The sequence below is a fragment of the Pristiophorus japonicus genome, chromosome 7, assembly GCF_044704955.1.
Source record: "Pristiophorus japonicus isolate sPriJap1 chromosome 7, sPriJap1.hap1, whole genome shotgun sequence".
Classification (NCBI taxonomy): Eukaryota; Metazoa; Chordata; class Chondrichthyes; family Pristiophoridae; genus Pristiophorus; species Pristiophorus japonicus.
Genome location: NC_091983.1, coordinates 95,057,512 through 95,082,717, shown reverse-complemented (window position 1 = coordinate 95,082,717; position 25,206 = coordinate 95,057,512). Strand labels below are relative to the sequence as shown.

At 45.8% G+C, this 25,206-nt stretch overlaps 1 protein-coding gene across 1 annotated transcript in view; it reads left to right on the top strand.

Moving 5' to 3' along the window:
- The window catches only part of slc30a2 (solute carrier family 30 member 2), a 170,017-nt gene that overhangs the window by 47,537 nt on the left and 97,274 nt on the right, over positions 1-25,206 (top strand). The window contains exons 2-3 of the mRNA XM_070884415.1: positions 15,731-15,939; positions 25,005-25,151. Of these exons, the coding sequence (XP_070740516.1) occupies positions 15,731-15,939; positions 25,005-25,151 (356 nt within the window). The remainder of the gene's footprint in view (positions 1-15,730; positions 15,940-25,004; positions 25,152-25,206) is intronic.

The following is a 25,206-nucleotide window of genomic DNA, read 5'->3' as shown; positions in this document are numbered from 1 at the left end:
GTGGAGTGGCTTCCCCCTGTACTTTAAGCATGTTTACTTCCTCAGGCCCAATGCCCTGACCTGGGCTTCCCCAGTCAGTGTATCTGTCTCCACCACCCGCTTGGCTGCCTCGTCTGCCCATGCATTTCCCTGTTGATGTTGATCAGTGTTTTATTGTCCCACCTCCTGAAGTCATGTATCCCCGTCTACTCCAGGCTATCATACAATCATGCATTACTCCAAAAGTATAGCGACTATCTGTACAGATGTTTACTCTTTTTCCTTTAGCCATCCTCAGAGACTCGGTGAGAGCCACCAATTCAGCCACTCGAGCTGATAAGCCCCCTACTAGCCGTCTTTCTCTTCTAACCTGTCTGCTGCTATCTACCATGGCCCATCCCGTCCGTGGTGTCCCGTTGACATAGCGCCAAGACCCATCTACGTATAGATCCATGTCTGCTTCCTCAAGCCTGACTACTTCCCTCATCTTCTCCTGTCGGGCTACACTGATGCTCATCTCCCTGCGTAATGATCCATCCTGCAGAGTTGTTACAGTTGTCTTTTATTGTTACCATCCCGTTGGCGGGGGGGGGGGGGGTAATTGCATTACTCCCACCTAGCCCTTCGCGCGTTGGATACCGGTTTTAGCCTTCCTGTGTTAAGCAATTCTACTCAGGTATGCTGGGTATGTGTCCCGACATTACTATGCCACTGGCCTATGCCTGTCCCCATGTAATGATCTTTACTGTGGTGGGTATAGATGTGGAAGGGCCTATTCTGGTCAGGTAATCCCAGGGCTGGAGCACTTGAGAGCTTGTTTTTCCTGCAGTAGTTGAATAGCCCTAGTACCTGACTGACCCCTTTCACGGTTCCTGGCCTGGGCATTGATCGGATTGCTTCCTTTCTGACCGCAGGCATCTATCTCTTCCCTTGTGTGATATTATGTATCCTATATATATTACTTCGCTCCTTCCCACCTGCACCTTCCTAGGATTTATTTTTAATACCACACTCTGTAGAGCTCCTAGCACTGTAGTTAAAGCTAGTATGTGTTGTTCTGTACTGGAGGCAATAAGGATATCATCCACATACTGCAAAAGGGTGCTCATTTCTTTGCCTGTTTGGGGCCTCACCTTCCTGCGCCTCCTCCCTTATTACAGCTAAAACATATCAGGGGAGCTGCGCGGGGGTGTGTCTCCTCCCACTTCGTCTCTGCTACTACTGTTGCTGCTGCTATTTTTGCTATCTTCTCCCTTTGTTTTTGTCATGTACGTATGTAACAACCTTTATGTAACAACACTGCAATACTGTATATATGTAAGAAATGCACACCTTGACCACAGGGGGTGAACTTGTGGGAGACAATCCTCACCTGGTCATCCAGGTATATAAAGGGAGGTTCCACGCAGGGTCATCACTTCTTGGTCCTGTGAATAAAGGTTCAGGTCATGGAGTGACCTTGTCCATAGAATGTGCCTCGTGTGGATTTGTGGTATTGTGTAAAGACTTTACATTGGCGACGAGAAACGGGAATCAACGACTCACGAGAATGGCCACCGGCAGCACAGATGAACGGTACTGTGTTGGTGAGGACTGGGAGGATTTCATTGAGAGGCTCCAGCAGAGTTTTGTCATGAAGGACTGATTGGGAGACGCAGCGGCCGACAAGCGAAGGGCTCATCTGCTGACCAGCTGTGGACCTAAGACTTACGCGCTCATGAAAGACCTGCTAGCACCCGAGAAGCCAGTGGACAAAACCTTCGAAGAGCTCAGCAAACTAATCGGTGAGCAGCGTACACATGGCCCCACACAGATTCTATACACACCAACGTCGGGAAAGACAGAGCGTACCGGATTTCGTTGCGGACCTCCGGCGCTTGGCTAGCCTCTGTAAGTTCACAGACACCTGCAGGGGGGAGATGCTAAGGGATTTCTTTATTGAGGGCATCGGTCATGCTGGGATTTTCAGAAAGCTAATTGAGACCAAGGACTTGACCTTGGAAGCAGCGGCATTGATGGCTCAGACTTTTATAGTGGTGGAGGAGGAAACCAAGATAATATACGCACGCAATTCTGCCTCCAATGTGGCGATGGATCAGGGAGTCAATATCATAAACATGACACAGAGCCCTGCAGGCAGGCAAGGGCAGTTCGAGACACCCCAGGCAGCAATAGACCCAAGAGTAAGTCTCCAGCAGAGACAATGGCAGGCTGAGCGGACATTTACGCCCCACCAGTGGACAATGCGGCCCAGGATGGGGCCATTGACACCCACTAACAGGGTGCTCAGGAGCAGTCAAAGGGACAATCAGCGAGGAATGCCTTGTAACAGCTCTTTTGTTCACAACAATGGGAATCTCAGTTCATGCTGGAGGTGTGGGGGCAGACATGCTGCCAGGACTTGCAGGTTTCAACAGTTCGTCTGCAGAAATTGTAACCTCAGTGGCCATTTAGCCAGAATGTGCAGAAAGCCTGTAACCATGCTAATATATGAGACAGATGAACCAGATGAGGGGTCTGCGAGGCAGGATGACGCTTGGGGCAAATCAATGGACGCTGAAGTTCAGCGGGTTCATGTGGCAAACATTCACAGCTCATATACCAAAACACCACCTATGATGATGAAAGTCCTATTAAACGGCATCCCTGTACGCATGGAGCTGGACACGGGGGCCAGCTAGTCACTCATGAGTGTTCAACAATTCGAAAAGCTGTGGCCACTCAAAGCCAGCAGACCCAAACTAGAACGCATTGAGACGCAATTACGGACGTACACCAAAGAAATCATTCCAGTGCTAGGCAATACAATCTTAGCGCTCACACACACTGGATCAGTGAACTGGCTGCCACTCTGGATTTTCCCGGGCAATGGTCCCGCATTGTTGGGAAGGAGCTGGTTAGCTGAGATGAACGAGAAATGTGGGGTTGTGCACGCCATGTCATCTGTGGAGCGAAGTTCACGCTCACAAGTCCTACAGCAATTTGAGTCACTATTTCAACCTGGCGTCAGGACATTCAAAGGTACCAAAGTAGTGATACGCATCACCCCGGACGTCAGACCAGTGCACCACAAAGCCAGAGCTGTGCCGTATGTGATGCGGGAGAAAATTGAGAACGAGTTGGACCGGTTGCTGTGAGAGGGCATCATCTCGCCTATTGAATTCAGCGACTGGGCAAGCCCCATCGTTCCCGTCCTAAAAGCGGATGGTTCGGTCAGGATCTATGGTGACTACAAGGCCACTATCAACCGGGTGTCCCTACAAGACCAATACCCGCTCCCAAGAGCGGAGGACCTTTTTGCCACGCTGGCAGGCGGCAAGATGTTCACCAAGTTGGACCTCACTTCAGCCTACATGACCGAAGAACTGGCCGACGAATCTAAACTACTGACCACCATCACCACGCACAAGGGATTGTTTGTTTATAACAGGTGTCCGTTTGGTATTTGATCAGCGGCCGCGATTTTGCAAAGAAACATGGAAAGCCTGCTCAAATCCATTCCCGGAACAATCATATTTCAGGACGACATCCTCATCACCGGTCGTGACACTGAGGAACACCTCCACAACCTGGAGGAGGTGCTACGCCGACTGGACTGGGTAGGCCTGCGACTCATGAAGTCGAAGTGTGTGTTTTTGGCTTCCGAAGTCGCATTTCTGGGCAGGAGGGTTGCTGCAGACGGGATTCGGCCTACCGAATCCAAAACGGAGGCGATTCGACAAGCGCCCAGGCCCTGCAACACATCGGAGTTGCGTTCATTTCTGGGACTCTTGAACTATTTTTGGAACTTTCTGCTGAACTTAAGCACATTGTTGGAGCCGCTACACATGCTCCTGCGTAAGGGTTGTGATTGGTTTTGGGGGGACTGTCAGGAACGGGCTTTCAGTCGGGCGTGGAACCTACTTTGTTCAAATAAGTTGTCGACCCTGTACAACCCCCTTAAGAAATTGGTTCTGACGTGTGATGCATCGTCCTATAGGGTTGGGTGCGTGTTGCAGCAGGGTAAAGCTGAGGGCCAACTATAACCTGTGGCTTATGCCTCCAGGTCGCTCTCTCAAGCTGAACGGGGATAGGGGATGGTTGAGAAGGAAGCACTCGCATGTGTCTATGGGGTGAAAAAGATGCATCAGTACCTTTTAGGCAGGAGGTTCGAATTAGAAACGGACCACAAGCCGTTAACATTTCTGCTGTCAGACATCAAGGCTGTCAATGTCAATGCGTCAGCTCGCATACAGCGATGAGCTCTCACGCTGGCTGCTTATGACTACTCCATCCGGCACTGGTCCGGCACCGAAAATTGCACTGATGCGCTCAGCAGGCTTCCACAGGCCACCACTGAGGGGGCAGCGGAGCAAAGCGCTGAGATGGTCATGGCTGTCGATGCCTTTGACAGCGCAGGCTCCCCCATCACAGCCCGCCAGATCAAAATCTGGACCAACAGAGATCCCCTCCGATCCTTGATTAAGAAATGTGTCCTGACTGGGGATTGGGCGCCCGCACACGGAGCATGCCCTGAGGAGGCCAGACCTTTTCACAGACGGATGGATGAGCTCTCCATCCAAGCCAACTGCCTACTATGGGGCAGCTGGGTAGTCATGCCCCAGAGGGGCAGTGAGGCATTCATCAGGGAACTCTCCACAGCGAGCACCCAGGCATTGTGCTGATGAAGGCCATTGCCCGGTCACATGTGTGGTGGCCGGGAATTGATTCAGATCTGGAACACTGTGTTCGCAGGTGCACGACGTGTGCCCAGTTAGGTAATGCCCCCAGGGAGGCCCCACTCAATCCGTGGCCCTGGCCTACCAGGCCATGGTCACGTATTCACTTAGACTATGCGGGGCCCGTTCATGGGAAAAATGTTTCTCATTATGGTAGATGCGTACTCGAAATGGATCGAGTGCATCATTTTGAATTCGTGCATGACATCCACCACTGTGGAGAGTCTGCGCGCAGTCTTTGCAACCCACGGCTTGCCGGACATCCTTGTTAGCGATAATGGCCCATGTTTCACAAGCCACGAATTCCGGGAGTTCATGTTTGGTAATGGAATTAACCATGTCAGGACAGCACCGTTCAAGCCGGTCTCCAATGGCCAGGTGGAACGTGCGGTCCAAATCATAAAACAAGGCATGCTCCGGATTCAAGGACCCTCCCTTCAATGTCGCCTATCGCGCCTCCTGCTGGCCTATAGGTCCCGGCCGTACTCGCTCACGGGAGTCCCGCCCGTGCAGCTACTCATGAAACGAACACTCAAAACTCGGCTGTCCCTCATTCATCCAGTCCTGTCCGACATTGTTGAGAGCCAATCCCAAAACGAGTACCATGACCGAAATTCAAGGGGGAGATGTATAGAAACATAGAAACATAGAAACATAGAAAATAGGTGCAGGAGTAGGCCATTCGGCCCTTCTAGCCTGCACCGCCATTCAATGAGTTCATGGCTGAACATGCAACTTCAGTACCCCATTCCTGCTTTCTCACCATACCCCTTGATTCCCCTAGTAGTAAGGACTTCATCTAACTCCTTTTTGAATATATTTAGTGAATTGGCCTCAACAACTTTCTGTGGTAGAGAATTCCACAGGTTCACCACTCTCTGGGTGAAGAAATTCCTCCTCATCTCGGTCCTAAATGGCTTCCCCCTTATCCTTAGACTGTGACCCCTGGTTCTGGACTTCCCCAACATTGGGAACATTCTTCCTGCATCTAACCTGTCTAACCCCGTCAGAATTTTAAACTTTTCTATGAGGTCCCCTCTCATTCTTCTGAACTCCAGTGAATACAAGCCCAGTTGATCCAGTCTTTCTTGATAGGTCAGTCCCGCCATCCCGGGAATCAGTCTGGTGAACCTTCGCTGCACTCCCTCAATAGCAAGAATGTCCTTCCTCAGGTTAGGAGACCAAAACTGTACACAATACTCCAGGTGTGGCCTCACCAAGGCCCTGTACAATTGTAGCAACACCTCCCTGCCCCTGTACTCAAATCCCCTCGCTATGAAGGCCAACATGCCATTTGCTTTCTTAACCGCCTGCTGTACCTGCATGCCAACCTTCAATGACTGATGTACCATGACACCCAGGTCTCTTTGCACCTCCCCTTTTCCTAATCTGTCACCATTCAGATAATAGTCTGTCTCTCTGTTTTTACCACCAAAGTGGATAACCTCACATTTATCCACATTATACTTCATCTGCCATGCATTTGCCCACTCACCTAACCTATCTAAGTCGCTCTGCAGCCTCACAGCATCCTCCTCGCAGCTCACACTGCCACCCAACTTAGTGTCATCCGCAAATTTGGAAATACTACATTTAATCCCCTCATCTAAATCATTAATGTACAGTGTAAACAGCTGGGGCCCCAGCACAGAACCTTGCGGTACCCCACTAGTCACTGCCTGCCATTCTGAAAAGTACCCATTTACTCCTACTCTTTGCTTCCTGTCTGACAACCAGTTCTCAATCCATGTCAGTACAATACCCCCAATCCCATGTGCTCTAACTTTGCACATCAATCTCTTGTGTGGGACCTTGTCGAACGCCTTCTGAAAGTCCAAATATACCACATCAACTGGTTCTCCCTTATCCACTCTACTGGAAACATCCTCAAAAAATTCCAGAAGATTTGTCAAGCATGATTTCCCTTTCACAAATCCATGCTGACTTGGACCTATCATATTACCTCTTTCCAAATGCACTGCTATGACATCCTTAATAATTGATTCCATATAGAAATTGATGACCCCATATTTGTTCTCAATCACGCTTTGGGGCCCAAATGGCTTGAGGGTACTGTAATAGACAAAGCGGGGAATAGGATCATAGTGGTTGAACTTAACACTTGGCAGAAATGCCGCAAGCATCTGGACCAAGTAAAAAAAAGGTTCAGCATGGACACTGAGGAACCTGAGGAAGATCATGAGATGGTATTCACACCTCCGCCCTTGAACGAGCAACAAGAACAATCAGCAGCATACACAGTCCTTGCGGTCAGCCCGGACAGGCCGGAATCACCACAGGTGACAGACACACATACCAAGGCTCAACAACCAGAGCCCCAGCTGCGGCGCTCCACAAGAAAGCGCAGACCACCCGAGAGACTTAACCTATGATCCCAATAAGATGTTGAGGGGGAGGTGATGTCATGTATGTAACCTTTATGTAACAACACTGCAATACTGTATATACGTAAGAAATGCACACTTTGACCACAAGGAGTGAACTTGTGGGAGACACTCCTCATCTGGTCATCCAAGTATGTAAAGGGAGGTCCCACGCATGGTCATCATTTCTTGGTCCTGTGAATAAAGGTTCAGGTCATGGAGTGTGCATAGAATGTGCCTCGTGTGGATTTGTGGTATTGTGTAAAGACTTTACAGTTCTGACTTTAACTCCTCTACGTGTTCTGCCCCCTCCAAAGTTTCATCCCACACTCTAAGTCCCAACTTAATTATCTTTTGATGGGCTTCTCCTAGCCCGTCTTAAAATATCCCGTGCTTGAGGAATTCCAATTTTTGCATTTTTTTCTATGGCTGTGCACTGTATTATCCGTCCGATCCCGTTTTTTAATCTCTTCCAGCTTATTTATCTTAGCTTCTAACTCTTGAATTTGTTTTGGTTGAGTATCTATTTCTTTTATCTGTCCTCTGTAGCAGGCGAGTATTATTACATAGGCATTCTCTGTTTTATTCTTATTCTGACTATCACATCATTTTCTCTGTCTGTCAGGTGAGTCTTCTGGCTGCCATCCTTGCTTTTTAATTTCTTTTATTAAGAAACCCAAATTAATAATGTCCAGTATAAAACAGCTTCAATGGAAAGGGTTAATTCCTTTGCAGGTTTGTAAGAGAGCCCGCCTTCATTACGTGACTTCGCCTAATTTTTTTAACCTTTCCCGATATCAGAATTTTTTCCTCAAGTTTTTGTGCCTTCAAACTTGCTTAGAAATTAGGAATCCATTAAAACAGCAGAAATCATTAATAAAGCTATCATTATTAGCTTTAAATAAAACATTCTCAGTGGAAAAGACAGCATTTTAGATTAAACTCCAATTATTTCTAAATTTTCAATTCAAATACATGCCAAAGATTTTTTAATTGATTTTAAAACGAGACCACATAATTTTAATAGCTATTTTGTTTACTGAAATCCACTTTAAAATAAAGTACTGGCAATTGTGACTTCAAGGCCAGAGCTTATTTTCCTTAGCTCTGTAAATCATAGTCAAAACAATCAAGGAAACTGTCATACTTTTTACATTTTCACACAAGCTATATACATTCCAGTATTTCGTTTTTTAAGGTTCCGTTCACTGAGCAAATCTTGTGTTTTATTTTGAAAAGGTTTTCAAATCTAAAATTTAAATTTCCTTTACTGCAGTGAAACTTTCTCATAATTTAAAATCATTATCAACAGAGTGTCTTTTATCTCTTTCCCAATATTCACACTTTGAAACAAAGCCGAGATTTCACTGTGGCCATTATGAAAATGCGGCTTTCATTGGTTAATTACCCTCCAATTTGTTCATTTAAACTACATAAGACAATTGCAAACACTTTTTTTTCCCAATTAGATGTTCAATTTGTTTTCCTTTTAGCACTCTAGTTTCAAGGTTGCATCATTATCTTTTAATAAAAACAAGCTGTTCTTTGTGAATTCAAAAATTAAGACAGCTTCCACATGAACACTTTCGCTTAAAGACAGACATTCACACCAAATACAGCTTATCTTATGTTTTTTCAGTAACTTAATTGCAAACACTTTTTCGTCTGGGTATGTTTACCCCTCTATCAGATTCCGTGTACTGTTTCCAAGCCCTTGGACTCCTCTAACGTCCGGCCAGACTAACAATACTGCTTGCCTCCCTAATCTGGTTACTCCGACTGGAAGTATCGGTTTTATTTTTCGTCTTTCCTGATAGCATTTATACCCGGGACCCTTTTGGTCCATAACTCAGAGACCCCCCCTTGGTCTTCATTTTATCCCACTGGCCAATTTTCTCCTAATACTGATTAGTTCACTATGTTCAGCATTGTGTTCTGACTACCTATCTGTCTGCTCTTTGCCTGCTACAATTCTATATCCATTAAAGAAGTTATGCTAAACCTTTATAAATCACTGGTCAGGCTTCAGTTGAAGTATTGTGTCCAGTTCTGGGCACTGCACTTTAGGAAGGATGTTAAAACCTTGTCGAGAGTGCAGAGAAGATTTCATAGAATGGTACTGGGGATGAGGGACTTTAGTTATGTGGAGAAATTAGAGAAACTGAGATTGTTCTGCTGAGAGCAGAGAAGGGTAAGGAGAGATTTAATAGAGGTGTTCAAAATTATGAAGGGTTTCAATAGAGTAAATAAGTTAGGACAAAGGCCGCTGAGTTTTGGGTGACCTCAAGTTTACATAGGGTAGAATGTGGGAGGGCAGCCAGGAATGCATTAGAATAGTCAAGTCTAGAGGTAACAAAGGCATGGATGAGGGTTTCAGCAGCGGATAATCAAAGGCAAGGACCCAGTCGGGCGAAGTTACGGAGGAAGAAATAGGCGGTCTTAGTTATGCCGCAGATATGTGGTCGGAAGCTCATTTCAGGGTCAAATATGATGCCAAGATTGTGAACAGTCTGGTTCAGCCACAGACAGAAGTTGGGGAGAGGGATGGCGTCAGTGGCTAGGGAACAGAGTTTGTGGCGGGGACCAAAAACAATGGCTTCAGTCTTCCCAATATTCAAATGGAAAAAATTTCTGCTCATCTAGAACTGAATGTTGGACAAGCAGCCTGACAATTTAGAGAGGAGGGGTCAAGAGAGGCGGTGGTGAGGTAGTGTTGGGTGTCGTCAGCGTACATGTGGAAACTGACACTGTGTTTTCGGATAATGTTGCCAAGGGGCAACATGTAGATGAGAAATAGGAGGGGGCCACGGATAGATCCTTGGGGGACACCAGAGGTAATGATGCAGGGGCCGGAAGGGAAGTTGTTGAAACTGATTCTCTGGCTACGATTAGATAGATAAGAACGGAATCAAGCGAGTGCAGTCCCACCCAGCTGGACAACAGTGGAGAGGCATTCGAGAAGGATGGAGTGGTTAACCGCATCAAAGGCTGCAGACATGTCGAGAAGGACGAGGAGGAATAGTTTATCTTTGTCACAGTCACAAAGGATGTCATTTGTGACTTTGATGAGAGCCATTTCAGTACTGTGGCAGGGGCAGAAACCTGATTGGAAGGATTCATACATAGAGTTGAGGGAAAGATGGGCATGGATTTGGAAAGTGACAACACATTCAAGTACTTTGGAGAGGAAAGGAAGGTTGGAGATGGGGCGGTAGCTTGCAAGGACGGAGGGGTCAAGGGTTGTTTTTTTTGAGGATGAGGGGACAAGGCCAGCCACTTCAACCTATTCCCATCCATCGCTCTAAACCCAAAATTTCAGAATTTAGGGGTGTGAATTTAACCTAAGCCACTCGACGTAAAATTGATGGGATCGAATTGGCTGCCTGGTTGCTCTTCAGTACCTCCTCCAATTGTCGTCATTCATATGTAAGTCTTGGTAAGCTATCTGGTTACAGAGGACAAGACCGGGGAATTAGTAATGGGGAACATGGAGATGGCAGAAACTCTGAACAAATATTTTGTATCAGTCTTTACAGTAGAGAACACAAACAATATCCCAACAGTGGATAGTCAAGGGGCTATAGTGGGGGAGGAACTTAACACAATCACAATCACTAAGGAGGTGGTACTCAGTAAGATAATGGGACTAAAGGCAGATAAATCTCCTGGACAATGGCTTGCATCCTAGGGTCTTAAGAGAAGTAACGGCAGGAATAGTGGATGCATTGGTTGTAATTTAGCAAAATGTCCTGGAATCTGGGGAAATCCCAGTAGATTGGAAAACTGCAAATGTAACGCCCCTATTTAAAAAAGGAGGCAGACAAGAAGCAGGAAAGACCAGTTAGCCTAACATCTGTGGTTAGGAAAATGTTGGGAGTCCATTATTAAAGAGGCAGTAGCAGAACATTTGGAAAAGCAAAATTTGGTCAGGCAGAGTCAGCATGGATTTATGAAAGGGAAGTCATGTTTGACAAATTTGCTGGAATGATTTGAGGATGTAACGAGTAGGGTGGATAAAGGGGAAACAGTGGATGTGGTATATTTGGACTTCCAGAAGGCATTTGACAAGGTACCACGTAAAAGGTTACTGCACAAGATAAAAGTTCACAGGGTTGGGGGTAATATATTAGCATGGATAGAGGATTGGCTAATTAACAGAAAACAGAGTCGGGATAAATGGTTCATTCTCAGGTTGGCAATCAGTAACTAGTGGGGTGCCTCAGGGATCAGTGCTGGGACCCCAACCATTTACAATCTATATTAACGACTTGGAAGAAGGGACCGAGTATAACGTAGCCAAGTTTGCTGATGATACAAAGATGGGAGGAAAAGCAATGTGCGAGAAGGACACAAAAAATCTGCAAAAGGACATAGACAGGCTAAGTGAGTGAGCAAAAATTTGGCAGATGGAGCATAATGTTGGACAGTATGAGGTCATGCACTTTGGCAGATAAAATCAAAGAGCAAGTTATTATTTAAATGGAGAAAAATTGCAAAGTGCTGCAGTACAGCGGGACCTGGGGGTACTTGTGCATGAAACACAAAAGGTTAGTATGCAGGTACAGCAAGTGATCAGAAAGGCCAATGGAATCTTGGCCTTTATTGCAAAGGGGATGGAGTATAAAAGCAGGGAAGTCTTGCTACAGTTATACAGGGTACTGATGAGGCCACACCTAGAATACTGCATACAGTTTTTGTTTCCATATTTATGAAAGGATATATTTGCTTTGGAGGCAGTTCAGAGAAGGTTCACTAGGTTGATTCCGGAGATGAGGGGGTTGACTTATGAGGAAAGGTTGAGGAGGTTGGGCCTCTACTCCTTGGAGTTCAGAAGAATGAAAGGTGATCTTATCATAAGAACATAAGAACATAAGAATTAGGAACAGGAGTAGGCCATCTAGTCCCTCGAGCCTGCTCCGCCATTCAACAAGATCATGGCTGATCTGGCCGTGGACTCAGCTCCACTTACCCGCCCTCTCCCCATAACCCTTAATTCCCTTATTGGTTAAAAATCTATCTATCTGTAATTTGAATACATTCAATGAGCTAGCCTCAACTGGTTCCTTGGGCAGAGAATTCCATAGATTCACAACCCTCTGGGAGAAGAAATTCCTTCTCAATTTGGTTTTAAATTGGCTCCCCCGTCTTTTGAGGTTGTGCCCCCTAGTTCTAGTCTCCCCGACCAGTGGAAACAACCTCTCTGCCCCTATCTTGTCTATCCCTTTCATTATTTTAAATGTTTCTATAAGATCACCCCTCATCCTTCTGAACGCCAACGAGTAAAGACACAGTCTACTCAATCTATCATCATAAGGTAACCCCCTCATCTCCGGTATCAGTCTAGTGAATCGTCTCTGTACCCCCTCCAAAGCTAGTATATCCTTCCTTAAGTAAGGTGACCAAAACTGCACACAGTACTCCAGGTGCGGCCTCACCAATACCCTGTATAATTTCAGCAGGACCTCCCTGCTTTTGTACTCCATCCCTCTCGCAATGAAGGCCAACATTCCATTCACCTTCCTGATTACCTGCTGCACCTGCAAACTAACTTTTTGGGATTCATGCACAAGGACCCCCAGGTCCCTCTGCACCGCAGCATGTTGTAATTTCTCCCCATTCAAATAATATTCCCTTTTACTGTTTTTTTCTTCCAAGGTGGATGACCTCACATTTTCCGACATTGTATTCCATCTGCCAAACCTTAGCCCATTCGCTTAACCTATCTAAATCTTTTTGCAGCCTCTCTGTGTCCTCTACACAACCCACTTTCCCACTAATCTTTGTGTCATCTGCAAATTTTGTTACGCTACACTCTGTCCCCTCTTCCAGGTCATCTATGTATATTGTAAACAGTTGTGGTCCCAGCACCGATCCCTGTGGCACACCACTAACCACCGACTTCCAACCTGAAAAGGACCTATTTATCCCGACTCCCTGCTTTCTGTTAGTTAGCCAATTCTTTATCCATGCTAATACATTTCCTCTGACTTCGCGTACCTTTATCTTCTGCAGTAACCTTTTGTGTGGCACCTTATCGAATGCCTTTTGGAAATCCAAATACACCACATCCATCGGTACACCTCTATCCACCATGTTCGTTATATCCTCAAAGAATTCCAGTAAATTAGTTAAACATGATTTCCTCTTCATGAATCCATGTTGCGTCTGCTTGATTGCACTATTCCTATCTAGATGTCCCACTATTTCTTCCTTAATGATAGCTTCAAGCATTTTCCCCACTACAGATGTTAAACTAACCAGCCTATAGTTACCTGCCTTTTGTCTGCCCCCTTTTTTAAACAGAGGCGTTACATTAGCTGCTTTCCAATCCGCTGATACCTCCCCAGAGTCCAGAGAATTTTGGTAGATTATAACGAATGCATCTGCTATAACTTCCGCCATCTCTTTTAATTCCCTGGGATGCATTGCATCAGGACATGGGGACTTGTCTACCTTGAGTCCCATTAGCCTGTCCAGCACTACCTCCCTAGTGATAGTGATTGTCTCAAGGTCCTCCCTTCCCACATTCCCATGACCAGCAATTTTTGGCATGGTTTTTGTGTCTTCCACTGTGAGGACCGAAGCAAAATAATTGTTTAAAGTCTCAGCCATTTCCACATTTCCCATTATTAAATCCTCCTTCTCATCTTCTAAGGGACCAACATTTACTTTAGTCACTCTTTTCCGTTTTATATATCGGAAAAAGCTTTTACTATCTGTTTTTATGTTTTGCGCAAGTTTACTTTCGTAATCTATCTGTCCTATCTTTATCGCTTTCTTAGTCATTCTTTGTTGTTTCCCACTAACCTTGGCCACCTTATACGCATTGGTTTTTAATTTGATACTCTCCTTTATTTCCTTGGTTATCCACAGCTGGTTATCCCTTCTCTTACCGCCCTTCTTTTTCACTGGAATATATTTTTGTTGAGCACTATGAAAGAGCTCCTTAAAAGTCTTCCACTGTTCCTCAATTCTGCCACTGTTTAGTCTGTGTTCCCAGTCTACTTTAGCCAACTCTGCCCTCATCCCACTGTAGTCCCCTTTGTTTAAGCATAGTATACTCATTTGAGACACTACTTCCTCACCCTCAATCTGTATTACAAATTCAACCGTACTGTGATCACTCATTCCGAGAGGATCTTTTACTTGGAGATCGTTTATTATTCCTGTCTCATTACACAGGACCAGATCTAAGATAGCTTGCTCCCTTGTAGGTTCTGTAACATACTGTTCTAAGAAACAATCCAGTATGCATTCTATGAATTCCTCCTCAAGGCTACCCCATGCGATTTGATTTGACCAATCGATATGTAGGCTAAAATCTCCCATGATTACTGCTGTTCCTTTTTCACATGCCTCCATTATTCCTTTGATTATTGTCCGCCCCACTGTGAAGTTATTATTTGGGGGCCTATAAACTACGCCCACCAGTGACTTTTTCCCCTTACTATCGCTAATCTCCACCCACAATGATTCAATATTTTATTAATTAGAGCCAATATCGTCTCTCACAACTGCCCTGATATCATCCTTTATTAACAGAGCTACCCACCTCTTTTCCCTTCTTGTCTATCGAAACGTATAAGATTATGAGGGGGCTTGACAGGATGGATGCAGAGAGGATGTTTCCACTGATAGGGGAGACTAGAACTAGGGGGCATGATCTTCGAATAAGGGGCCGATCATTTAAAACAGAGATGAGGAGAAATTTCTTCTCTTAGAGGGTTGTAAATCTGTGAAATTCGCTGCCTCAGAGAGCTGTGGAAGCCGGGACATTGAATAAATTTAAGACAGAGATAGACAGCTTCTTAACTAATAAGGGATTAAGGGGTTATGGGAAGCGGGCAGGGAAGTGGACCTGAGTCCATGATCGGATCAGCCACGATCGAATTAAATGGCGGAGCAGGCTCGAGGAGCCGTATGGCCTTCTCCTGCTCCTATTTCTTATGTTCTTATGTTCTTATAGGGGCAACACAGCCAATCCCAATCCTGTCCCACCCCTCGCCATGTCCATACATACGCTTCCAGTAGAACTCGCTGGATAGAGATCAGTAGCAGGGACCTTGGTGTTTTCTTCCCCATGTAAATTCTGGGGCACTGTGACCAATTATAACAATTACATAGCTCATGAACCTGTTTACACAGCCTACCATCAGGAGGTGGCTTACTTTTTAGTATATCACTCGCCTATAAATCTCCCTTTTATGTAAGTTTGTATGTATATTTGCAAGTGTGCATATGCTGAGTAGATACTTTGTAAGTTGTGGTATAGTACAATTTAGTATTTTATGCAAAATCATCATCATGGGCAGTCCCTCGAAACGAGGATGACTTGCTTCCATACCAAAAAGGGATAAGTTCACAGTTGTTCCAATGAAGGGCCTAAAATTCCAGGTCCTGAACTACATCCTGAAGGGTGCAAGATGCCTGTGCGTGGATTTTTTTTAACATGTGGTGGCCATTGCCATTTTTTGGAAAAAACACATAAAGCACAGATACCTTGTTAATTTGCTTGAAAATTTGAACAATGAACAGATGTAGAGCTAAACAAATATGAATTTACATTAAATAACTTGAAATGTACAAGATTTACTTTCGTTGGTCAATATGATTATCTCAGTTAATCAGTTTGCTTTCCTTACATTGCAGCCCCTTTTCCAGTTCAAAAGAAGTCTACCCAAATTACCCATGTGACAATGGAAGCAGTGCCAACTCCATTGAATTGGAGAGATATGCAAGTCAACACTGCCACAGCAGATCTACATCAGACATTGAAAACAGAGAAAAACTGCAAGCGAGAAGGAAACTCTACGTTGCTGCCATTATTTGCCTAATATTTATGGTTGGAGAAGTTGTAGGTGAGTAAGATGTACATGTTGTAAAATTGGGCTTGATTCAATTTTCCACACTATCTTCCAAAAATATCCATAGACATCATCAGCTGGTGCGGAACAGGGTCATGACAAAGTATCCCAGGCTTACCCTGGATGGCTATAACAATGCATTCAGCTTTAGCCTGCATATATGGTGTTACAAAGATGCACCAGTATCTGTTTGGGCTTCGTTTCGAGCTTGAAACCAATCACAAGCTGCTCATATCATTGTTTTCAGAGCTTAGAGTTATCAATACCAATGTGTCGTCCCACATCCAGAGGTGGGCGCTGACATTATCTGCCTATGGTTATGTCATTCGCCATAGACCTGGCACCGAGAATTGTGCCGATGCATTGAGCCGTTTACCGTTGCCCACGCCGGAGGTGGAAACACCACAGCCCACAGACCTACTGTTGGTCATGGATGCCTTTGAGAGTGAAGGGTCGCCTGTCACTGCTCAACAAGTTAGGACCTGGACCAGCCAGGATCCGATCTTATCAGTTGTAAAACGTTGTGTCCTTACTGGTGATTGGTCAGCCATTCCCAGGGAAGTGTGTGATGAGACCAAACCTTACAACTGTCACAAAGATGAACTAGCCATTCAATCTGATTGTTTGCTATGGGGTAATCGTGTTGTTATGCCCAAGAAAGGCAGGGAGAGATTTGTACGGGATTTACACAGTACCCATCCGGTATTGTGATGATGAAGGCCATTGCCAGGTCTCACGTTTGGTGGCCTGGCATTGACTCTGATTTGGAGTCATGTGTGCATCCGTGCAACACTTGCATGCAGTTAAGCAATGCACCAATGGAATCTCCGCTAAGTCTTTGGTCGTGGCCATCCAAACCATGGTCGAGGATCCACATCGACTATGCGGGTCCTTTCCTGGGCAAAATGTTTTTGCTGGTGATGGATACTGTTATATATGTGAACTTGTATTTTCTCTGTACAGCCACCAGAGGGCTCATCCCCTGGAGTCCCAAGGGATCCCATAACCCCTTGGGAGCACAGGTATTTAAGGAGGCCTCACAGGTTGGAGAGGCACTCTGGAGACCTGCAATAAAAGACTAAGGTCACACTTTACTTTGAGCTCACAGTGTTCAGTCTGACTCTTTCTCCATACATAATAACTGTCGATGAGATACAGATAGCAAACCCAAAGATGCAGAGCACAGCGGGCATCCTGGAGAAATTCTCGGAGGGAGATGATTGGGAAACTTTTGTGGAGCGACTTGACTAATACTTTGTGGCCAACGAGCGAGATGGGGAAGAGAATGCTGCCAAACGAAGGGCAATCCTCCTCACCGTCTGTGGGGCACCAACGTATGGCCTCATGAAGAATCTGCTCACTCCAGTGAAACCCACGGAGAAATCGTACACACTGTGCACACTGGTCCGAGAGCATTTGAATCCAAAAGAAAGCGTTCTGATGGCGAGGTACCGGTTCTACACCTACAAAAGGTCTGAAGGCCAGGAAGTGGCGAGTTATGTCGCTGAGCAAGACGCCTTGCAAGACATTGCGAATTTGAAGGACATTTGGGGCACATGCTCAGAGACTTTTTCATACTTGGCATTCCCCACGAAACCATACTTTGCAAACGTTTGACTGTAGAGACCACAACTTTGAGTAAGGCCATAGCGATAGCCGAGGCGTTCATTGCCACCAGTGATAATAAGAACCAAATCTCTCAGCACACAAGTGCTGCTACAAGTACTGTGAACAAAGTGATGTTGTTTTCGAATCGTAACGTACAGGGCAGGTCACACATACCTGCAGCTGCACGTCCGCAGATGTCTCAGAGTCCAGCATTAAGGATGATGAATGCAAGGCCATTAACACCTTGTTGGTGCTGCGGGGGTGATCATCGTTTCCAGTCATGCCGATTCAAAGGGTACGTTTGCAAGGGCTGTGGAACAATGGAACACCTCCAATGAGTGTGCAGGCGAGCTGCAAATCCTGCTAAATTTGCAAACCACTATGTTGCAGAGAAGGACAGATCCACAGAAGATCATGACGAACCAGAGCCTCAGACCGAGGAGGCAGAGGTACATGGGGTGCACACATTCACCACGAATTTTCCCCCGATAATGCTGAATGTTGAACTAAATGGACACCATTCAATGGAGCTGGACACGGGCGCGAGCCAGTCCATCATGGGCAAAAAGACTTTCGAAAGATTGTGGTGCAACAAGGCCTCAAGGCCAGTCTTAACTCCAGTTCGCACGAAACTCAGAACTTACACAAAAGAACTGATTCCTGTAATCGGCAGTGCTACCGTAAAGATCTCCTACGATGGAGCGGTGCACAAGCTACCACTCTGGCTGGTACTGGGTGATGGTCCCACGTTGCTCGGCAGGAGCTGACTGGGAAAGATACACTGGAACTGGGACGACGTCCGAGCGCTATCGCCCTTGACAGCACTTCATGTGCCCAGGTCTTAAACAAATATCCTTCGCTGTTCGAACCAGGCATCGGGAAATTCCAAGGAGCAAAAGTGTAGATCCACCTGGATGGGGCACGACCCATCCATCACAAGGGGAGAGCAGTACCGTACATGATGAGAGAAAGGGTAGAGATCGAGCTAGACCGGCTGCAAAGAGAGGGCATCATTTCACCAATCGAGTTCGACGAGTGGACCAGTCCTATCGTCCCAGTGCTCAAGGGAGACAGCACCGTCAGAATCTGTGACGATTACAAAGTAACTATCAATCTTTTCTCCCTGCAGGACCAATACACACTACCAAAAGCCGACGACCTCTTTGCAACCCTGGCGGGAGGAAAGATGTTCACGAAGCTGGATCTGACTTCAGCCTACATGATGCAGGAACTGGAGGAATCATCAAAGGCCCTCACCTGCATCAACACGCACAAAGGTCTTTTTGTTTATAACAGATGCCCGTTTGGAATCCGATCAGTTGTGGCGATATTCCAGAGAAACGTGGAAAGCCTACCGAAGTCCGGCCCGTACACCATAGTCTTCCAGAACGACATCTTGGTCACAGGTCGCAACACAGTCGAGCATCTGCAGCACCTGGAGGAGGTTCTTAGTCGACTCAACCGCGTGGGGTTCAGGTTAAATGCTTGAAGTGTGTTTTCCTGGAGCCTGAAGTGGAGTTCTTGGGAAGGAGGATTGCGGCGGACGGCCTCAGGCCAACCAACGCGAAGACGGAGGCAATCGAGAACGCACCGAGGCCACAGAATGTGACGGAGCTGTGGTCGTTTCTGGGACTCCTGAAGTACGTTGATAACTTCTTCTCGGGTCTTAGCACACTGTTAGAACCAGTGCATGTCTTACTATGGAAAGGGGACGAATGGGTTTGGAGCAAAAGCCAAGAAAGCGCCTTTGTAAAAGTGAGAAAATTGTTATGCTCAAACAAATTGCTTGTGTTGTACGATCCATGTAAGCATTTGGTACCAGCATGAGATGCGTTGTCATATGGCATCGGGTGTGTATTGCAACAAGCTAATGATTTTGGGAAACTGCAACCGGTTGCTTATGCATCCAGGAGTCTGTCTAAGGCTGACAGAGCCTACAGCATGATTGAGAAAGAAGTATTAGCATGTGTCTATGGGGTAAAGAAAATGCATCAATACCTGTTTGGGCTAAAATTCGAATCAAAAACCGACCATAAGCCACTTATATCCCTGTTTTCCGAAAGTAAAGGGATAAATACCAACGCATCGGTCCGCATCCAAAGATGGGACCTCATGTTGTCCGCATACAACTACGCCATCCGCCACAGGCCAGGCACAGAAAACTGCGCCAAAGCTCTCAGTAGGCTGCCATTGCCCACCATAGGGGTGGAAATGGTGCAGCCTGCAGATCTAGCTATGGCTATGGAAGCATTTGAGAGTGAGAAATCACTTGTCACTGCCCGACAGATCAAAACCTGAACAAGCCAGGACCCCTTATTATCTCTAGTCAAAAGCTGTGTGCTTCACGGGAGCTGGTCCAGTGTCCTAGTGGAAATGCAGGAAGAGATAAAGCCGTTCCAGCGGTGCAAAGATGAAATGTCTATACAAGCAGACTGCCTTCTGTGGGGCAATTGAGTAGTGGTCCCCAAGAAGAGCAGAGACAGCTTCATCAATGACCTCCACAGTACTCATGGTGGGTACTGTGGAGATGAAAGCGATAGCCAGATCCCACGTGTGGTGGCCCGGCATCGATGCGGACTTAGAGTCCTTTGTGCACAGATGTAATACATGCTCGCAGCTAAGCAATGTACCCAGGGACGCACCGCTAAGTTTATGGTCTTAGCCCTCCAAACGGTGGTCTAGGGTACACGTTGACTATGCAGGCCCGTTCTTGGGCAAAATGTTCCTTGTGGTTGTAGACGCGTATTCTAAGTGGGTTGAATGTGAGATAATGTTGGCTAGCACGTCCGCTGTCACCACTGAAAGCCTGCAGGCCATGTTTACCACACACGGCTTACCCGATGTCCTGATGAGCGACAACAGACCATGTTTTACCAATGCTGAGTTCAAAGAATTCATGACCCGCAACGGGATCAAACATGTCACATCTGCCCCGTTTAAACCAGCGTCCAATGGTCAGGCTGAGAGAGCAGTGCAAACCATCAAGCAAGGCTTGAAGAGGGTAACTGAAGGTTCACTGCAGACTCGTCTATCCCGAGTCCTGCTTAGCTACCGCACGAGACCCCAATCACTCACTGGGATCCCACCTGCTGAACTGCTCATGAAAAGAGCACTTAAGACAAGGCTCTCGTTAGTTCACCCTGATCTACATGAACAGGTAGCAAGCAGGCGGCTTCAACAAAGTGCATACCATGATAGCGCAAATGTGTCTCGCGATATTGAAATTAATGATCATGTATTTGTATTAAATTATGGACAAGGTCCCAAGTGGCTTCCGCGCACTGTCGTAACCAAAGAGGGGAGCAGGGTGTTTCGGGTCAAACTTTCAAATGGACTCATTCACCGGTAACACTTGTACCAAATTAAACTCAGATTCACGGACTACTCTGATCAACCCACCTTGGACCCTATCTTTTTTGATCCCCCAACATACACACCAGTGGCAACCGGCACCACTGCACCACGAAGCAGCCCAGCAGGAACCAACACACCAGGCAGTCCAGCAAGGCCAGCTGCACAGCAGCCCAGCGAGGGCCCAACAAATGATTCAACAACACCAGCTTTCACATCGAGACGATCAACCAAGGCAAGAAGAGCCCCAGATCGACTCACATTGTAAATAGTTACACTGTTAACTTTGGTGGAGAGTGTTGTTATATATGTAAACTTATATTTACTCTGTACAGCCACCTGAGGGCTCATCCCCTGGAGTCCCAAGGGATCCCATAATCCCTTGGGAGCACAGGTATTTAAGGAGGCCTCACAGGTTGGAGAGGCACTCTGGAACCTGCAATAAAAGACTAAGGTCACACTTTGAGCTCACAGTGTTCAGTCTGACTCTTTCTCCATGCATAACAAATACGTATTCCAAATGGATAGAATGTGTAATCATGTCATCCAGCACATCCACAGCCACCATTGAGAGCCTTCGTGCCATGTTCGCCACTCATAGTCTGCCCGACATCGTTGTGAGCGGCAACGGATTGTACTTCACGAGTTTGGAATTTAAGAGTTTATGAGACTCAATGGTATCAAGCACGTGAGGTCAGCACCATTCAAACCCGCGTCCAATGGTCAAGCGGAGCGGGCCGTCCAAACCATCAAGCAGGGCCTGAAACGCGTAACTCGCGGTTCTTTGCAGACTCGCTTGTCACGCATACTGCTTAGTTACAGGACGAGACCCCACATACTTACCAGGGTCCCCCCCGGTGAACTGTTAATGAAGAGAGGTCTCAAGACCAGGCTCTCGCTTGTCCACCCTGATCTTAACGAACACGTTGAAAACAGATGTCAACATCAGCAGTGGTATCATGATCGCACTGCCGTGTCACACGACATCTCTATTAATGATCCTGTGTATGTGCTAAATTATGGTCAAGGTCCCAAGTGGGTCACTGGCACTGTTACGGCCAAGGAGGGTAACAGGGTGCTTATTGTCAGGCTCACTAATGGGCAAACATGCAGGAGGCACATTGATCAGATGAAATTGTGGCATACAGACGAACCGGAACAGCTTGAAGAAGACACCATCAATGACCAAGCGATTCATATTCAGCCATCAGAAGACCCTGCTATTGTCAATGAATCTGGACCTTCAATCCCCGACATGGACTCTGACACTCCCATTAGATCGGCTACCCAGCCTTAAGTCATGAATGACTCGGAGAGCTCACCCAGATCTGGAATTGAACTGAGACGATCAACTAGGAAGCGGAAAGCCCTGGACCATCTCAATTTGTAAATAGGACTGATGCCCAAGACCTTGAGGGGGGGGGAATGATGTAATGTATGTATGCCTGGGTTTACCTGCCACCATGGGGAGCGAATGTCGGAGGTCATTGGGCCACAGACACACACGTGCAGCCCTTGTATATAAAGAAAGCCTCCATGTTTAATCCTCACATTGAGAGCTAATAAAGTAGTCAGGTCGCACCTGATTGAGTTCACGGTACTAAGCCTGTTGAGTTATTGCATACGCAACACTTTCCTTCTTTAAGATGCTCCTTAAAACCTACCTCTTTGACCAAGCCTTTCCTAATTTCTCCTTATGTCTTATAATACTCCTATAAAATGCCTTTGTATTTTTACTACTTTAAAGGTTCTATATAAATACAAGTTGTTGTTTTTAGATGGGCACTGTGACTGTCAGGCTGTGGGAGTCACTGAGTGTATGCATTAGGCATACACCGATTTTGGGCAAAATGTTAATCATATGGCGAGCAGATGCCTCTTTAATATTCTCTTAAATTCAAAAGGCCATTAACATCATGAATATTTCTTTCTTTAACCAAGGTAGCAGAATATAATATTAAAAAGTTATTAAAATGTACAATCAGTTTTACTATGTGAGTGCTCAATAGCACAATGTTTCCATTGAGCAAAAAGATATATTTTTTAACATGGTTGATGAATCCTGTGGTGAACTCATAGAAACATAGAAAATAGGTGCAGGAGTAGGCCAATCGGCCCTTCGAGCCTGCACTACCATTCAATAAGATTGTGGCTGATCATTCACCTCAGTACTCCTTTCCTGCTTTCTCTCCATACCCCTTGATCCCTTTAGCCGTAAGGGTCATATCTAACTCCCTCTTGAATATATCCAATGAACTGGCAAAAACACTGCGGTAGGGAATTCCACAGGTTAACAACTCTCTGAGTGAAGAAGTTTCTCCTCATCTCAGTCCTAAATGGCTTACTCCTTATCCTTAGAATTTGTCCTCTGGTTCTGGACTTCCCCAACATCGGGAACATTCTTCCTGCATCTAACCTGTCCAGTCCCGTCAGAATTTTATATTCTATGAGATCCCCTCTCATCCTTCTAAACTCCAGTGAATACAGGTCCAGTAGATCCAGTCTCTCCTCATATGTCAGTCCTGCCATCCCGGGGATCAGTCTGGTGAACTTTCACTGCACTCCCTCAATAGCAAGAACATCCTTCCTCAGATTAGGAGACCAAAATTGAACACAATATTCCAGGTGAGGCCTCACTAAGGCCCTGTACAACTGCAGTAAGACCTCCCTGATCCTGTACTCAAATCCCCTAGCTATGAAGACCAACATATCATTTGCCTTCTTCAACACCTGCTGTACCTGCTTGCCAACTTTCAATGACTGATGTACCAAGACACCCAGGTCTCGTTGCACCTCTCCTTTTCCTAATCTGCCGCCATTCAGATAATATTCTGCCTTCGTGTTTTTGCCACCAAAGTGGATAACCTCACATTTTTCCACATTATACTGCATCTGCCATGTGTTTGCCCACTCACCTAACCTGTCCAAGTCACCCTGCAGCCTCTTAGCATCCTTCTCACAGCTCACACCGCCACCCAGCTTAGTGTCATCTGCAAACTTGGAGATATTACACTCAATTCCTTCATCTAAATCATTAATGTATATTGTAAATAGCTGGGGTCCCAGCACTGAGCCCTGCAGCACCCCACTAGTCACTGCCTGCCATTCTGAAAAGGACCCATTTATCCCGCCTCTCTGCTTCCTGTCTGCCAACTAGTTCTCTATCCACGTCAGTACATTACCCCCAATACCATATGCTTTATTTTTGCACACCAATCTCTTGTGTGGGACCTTGTCAAAAGCCTTTTGAAAGTCCAAATACACCACATCAACTGGTTCTCCCTTATCCACTCTACCAGTTACATCCTCAAAAATTTTTAGAAGATTTGTTCAGCATGATTTCCCTTTCATAAATCCATGCTGACTTGGACCGATCCTATCACTGCTTTCCAAATGTGCTGCTATTTCATCCATAATGATTGATTCCAACATTTTCCCCACTACTGATGTCAGGCTAACCAGTCTATAATTACCCGTTTTCTCTCTCCCTCCTTTCTTAAAAAGTGGCGTTACATTAGCTACCCTCCAATCCATAGGAACTGATCCATTTTGTCATTGATTAATACCTGCACATATTTACAATATACCAGTTTAAAATGACAATGCTAAAAATAAACAAATGTTAAATTAATGTTGCATGGTATTTCCTCAATGGCAGGCTCTGTGATAAACCCTTTGCAGATTGGAAATGATAGTGGCTGAAAAATGATCCACTATGAACTATAATGTGTGGTGTCTGACGATATGAAGTAAAGAGCTTTGTCGATCTTTAAACCTCTTGCTGAAAGGCTGGAGGCTTACACTGATTGTAAAAGGGCACGCTTTGGTTGTTGACGTATTTTTTCCAGCAGTCAGTTCACTTGTTTTTAGCACCTTGGGTATTTTGATTCGACCCTATTGCAGAAGTAATATGTAAAACATGTTGCGATGCTGCCGCAAAGAATGATTCACCTATCGTGGTTCGTAATATAATGGCTGTCTCAACAGAAATACTATCTAAGGCACTCACTATAAGTCCAGCTAATACGTGGCTTATGTATAGCTTCCTAAGTAACATTAAATAAATAAAGGGTTTGTCTTGTTTTTTTTTTGGCTTTCAGGTGGCTACTTTGCTCACAGTTTGGCCATCATGACAGATGCAGCGCATTTACTGACGGATTTTGGCAGTATGCTAGTTAGCCTCTTTTCCCTTTGGATTTCCACACGTCCTGCCACCAAAACAATGAATTTTGGTTGGCATAGGTCAGGTAGGAGATTTTTTTCTTCACTGTATGTTTAGAAGTGGGTGGATATTTACAACAT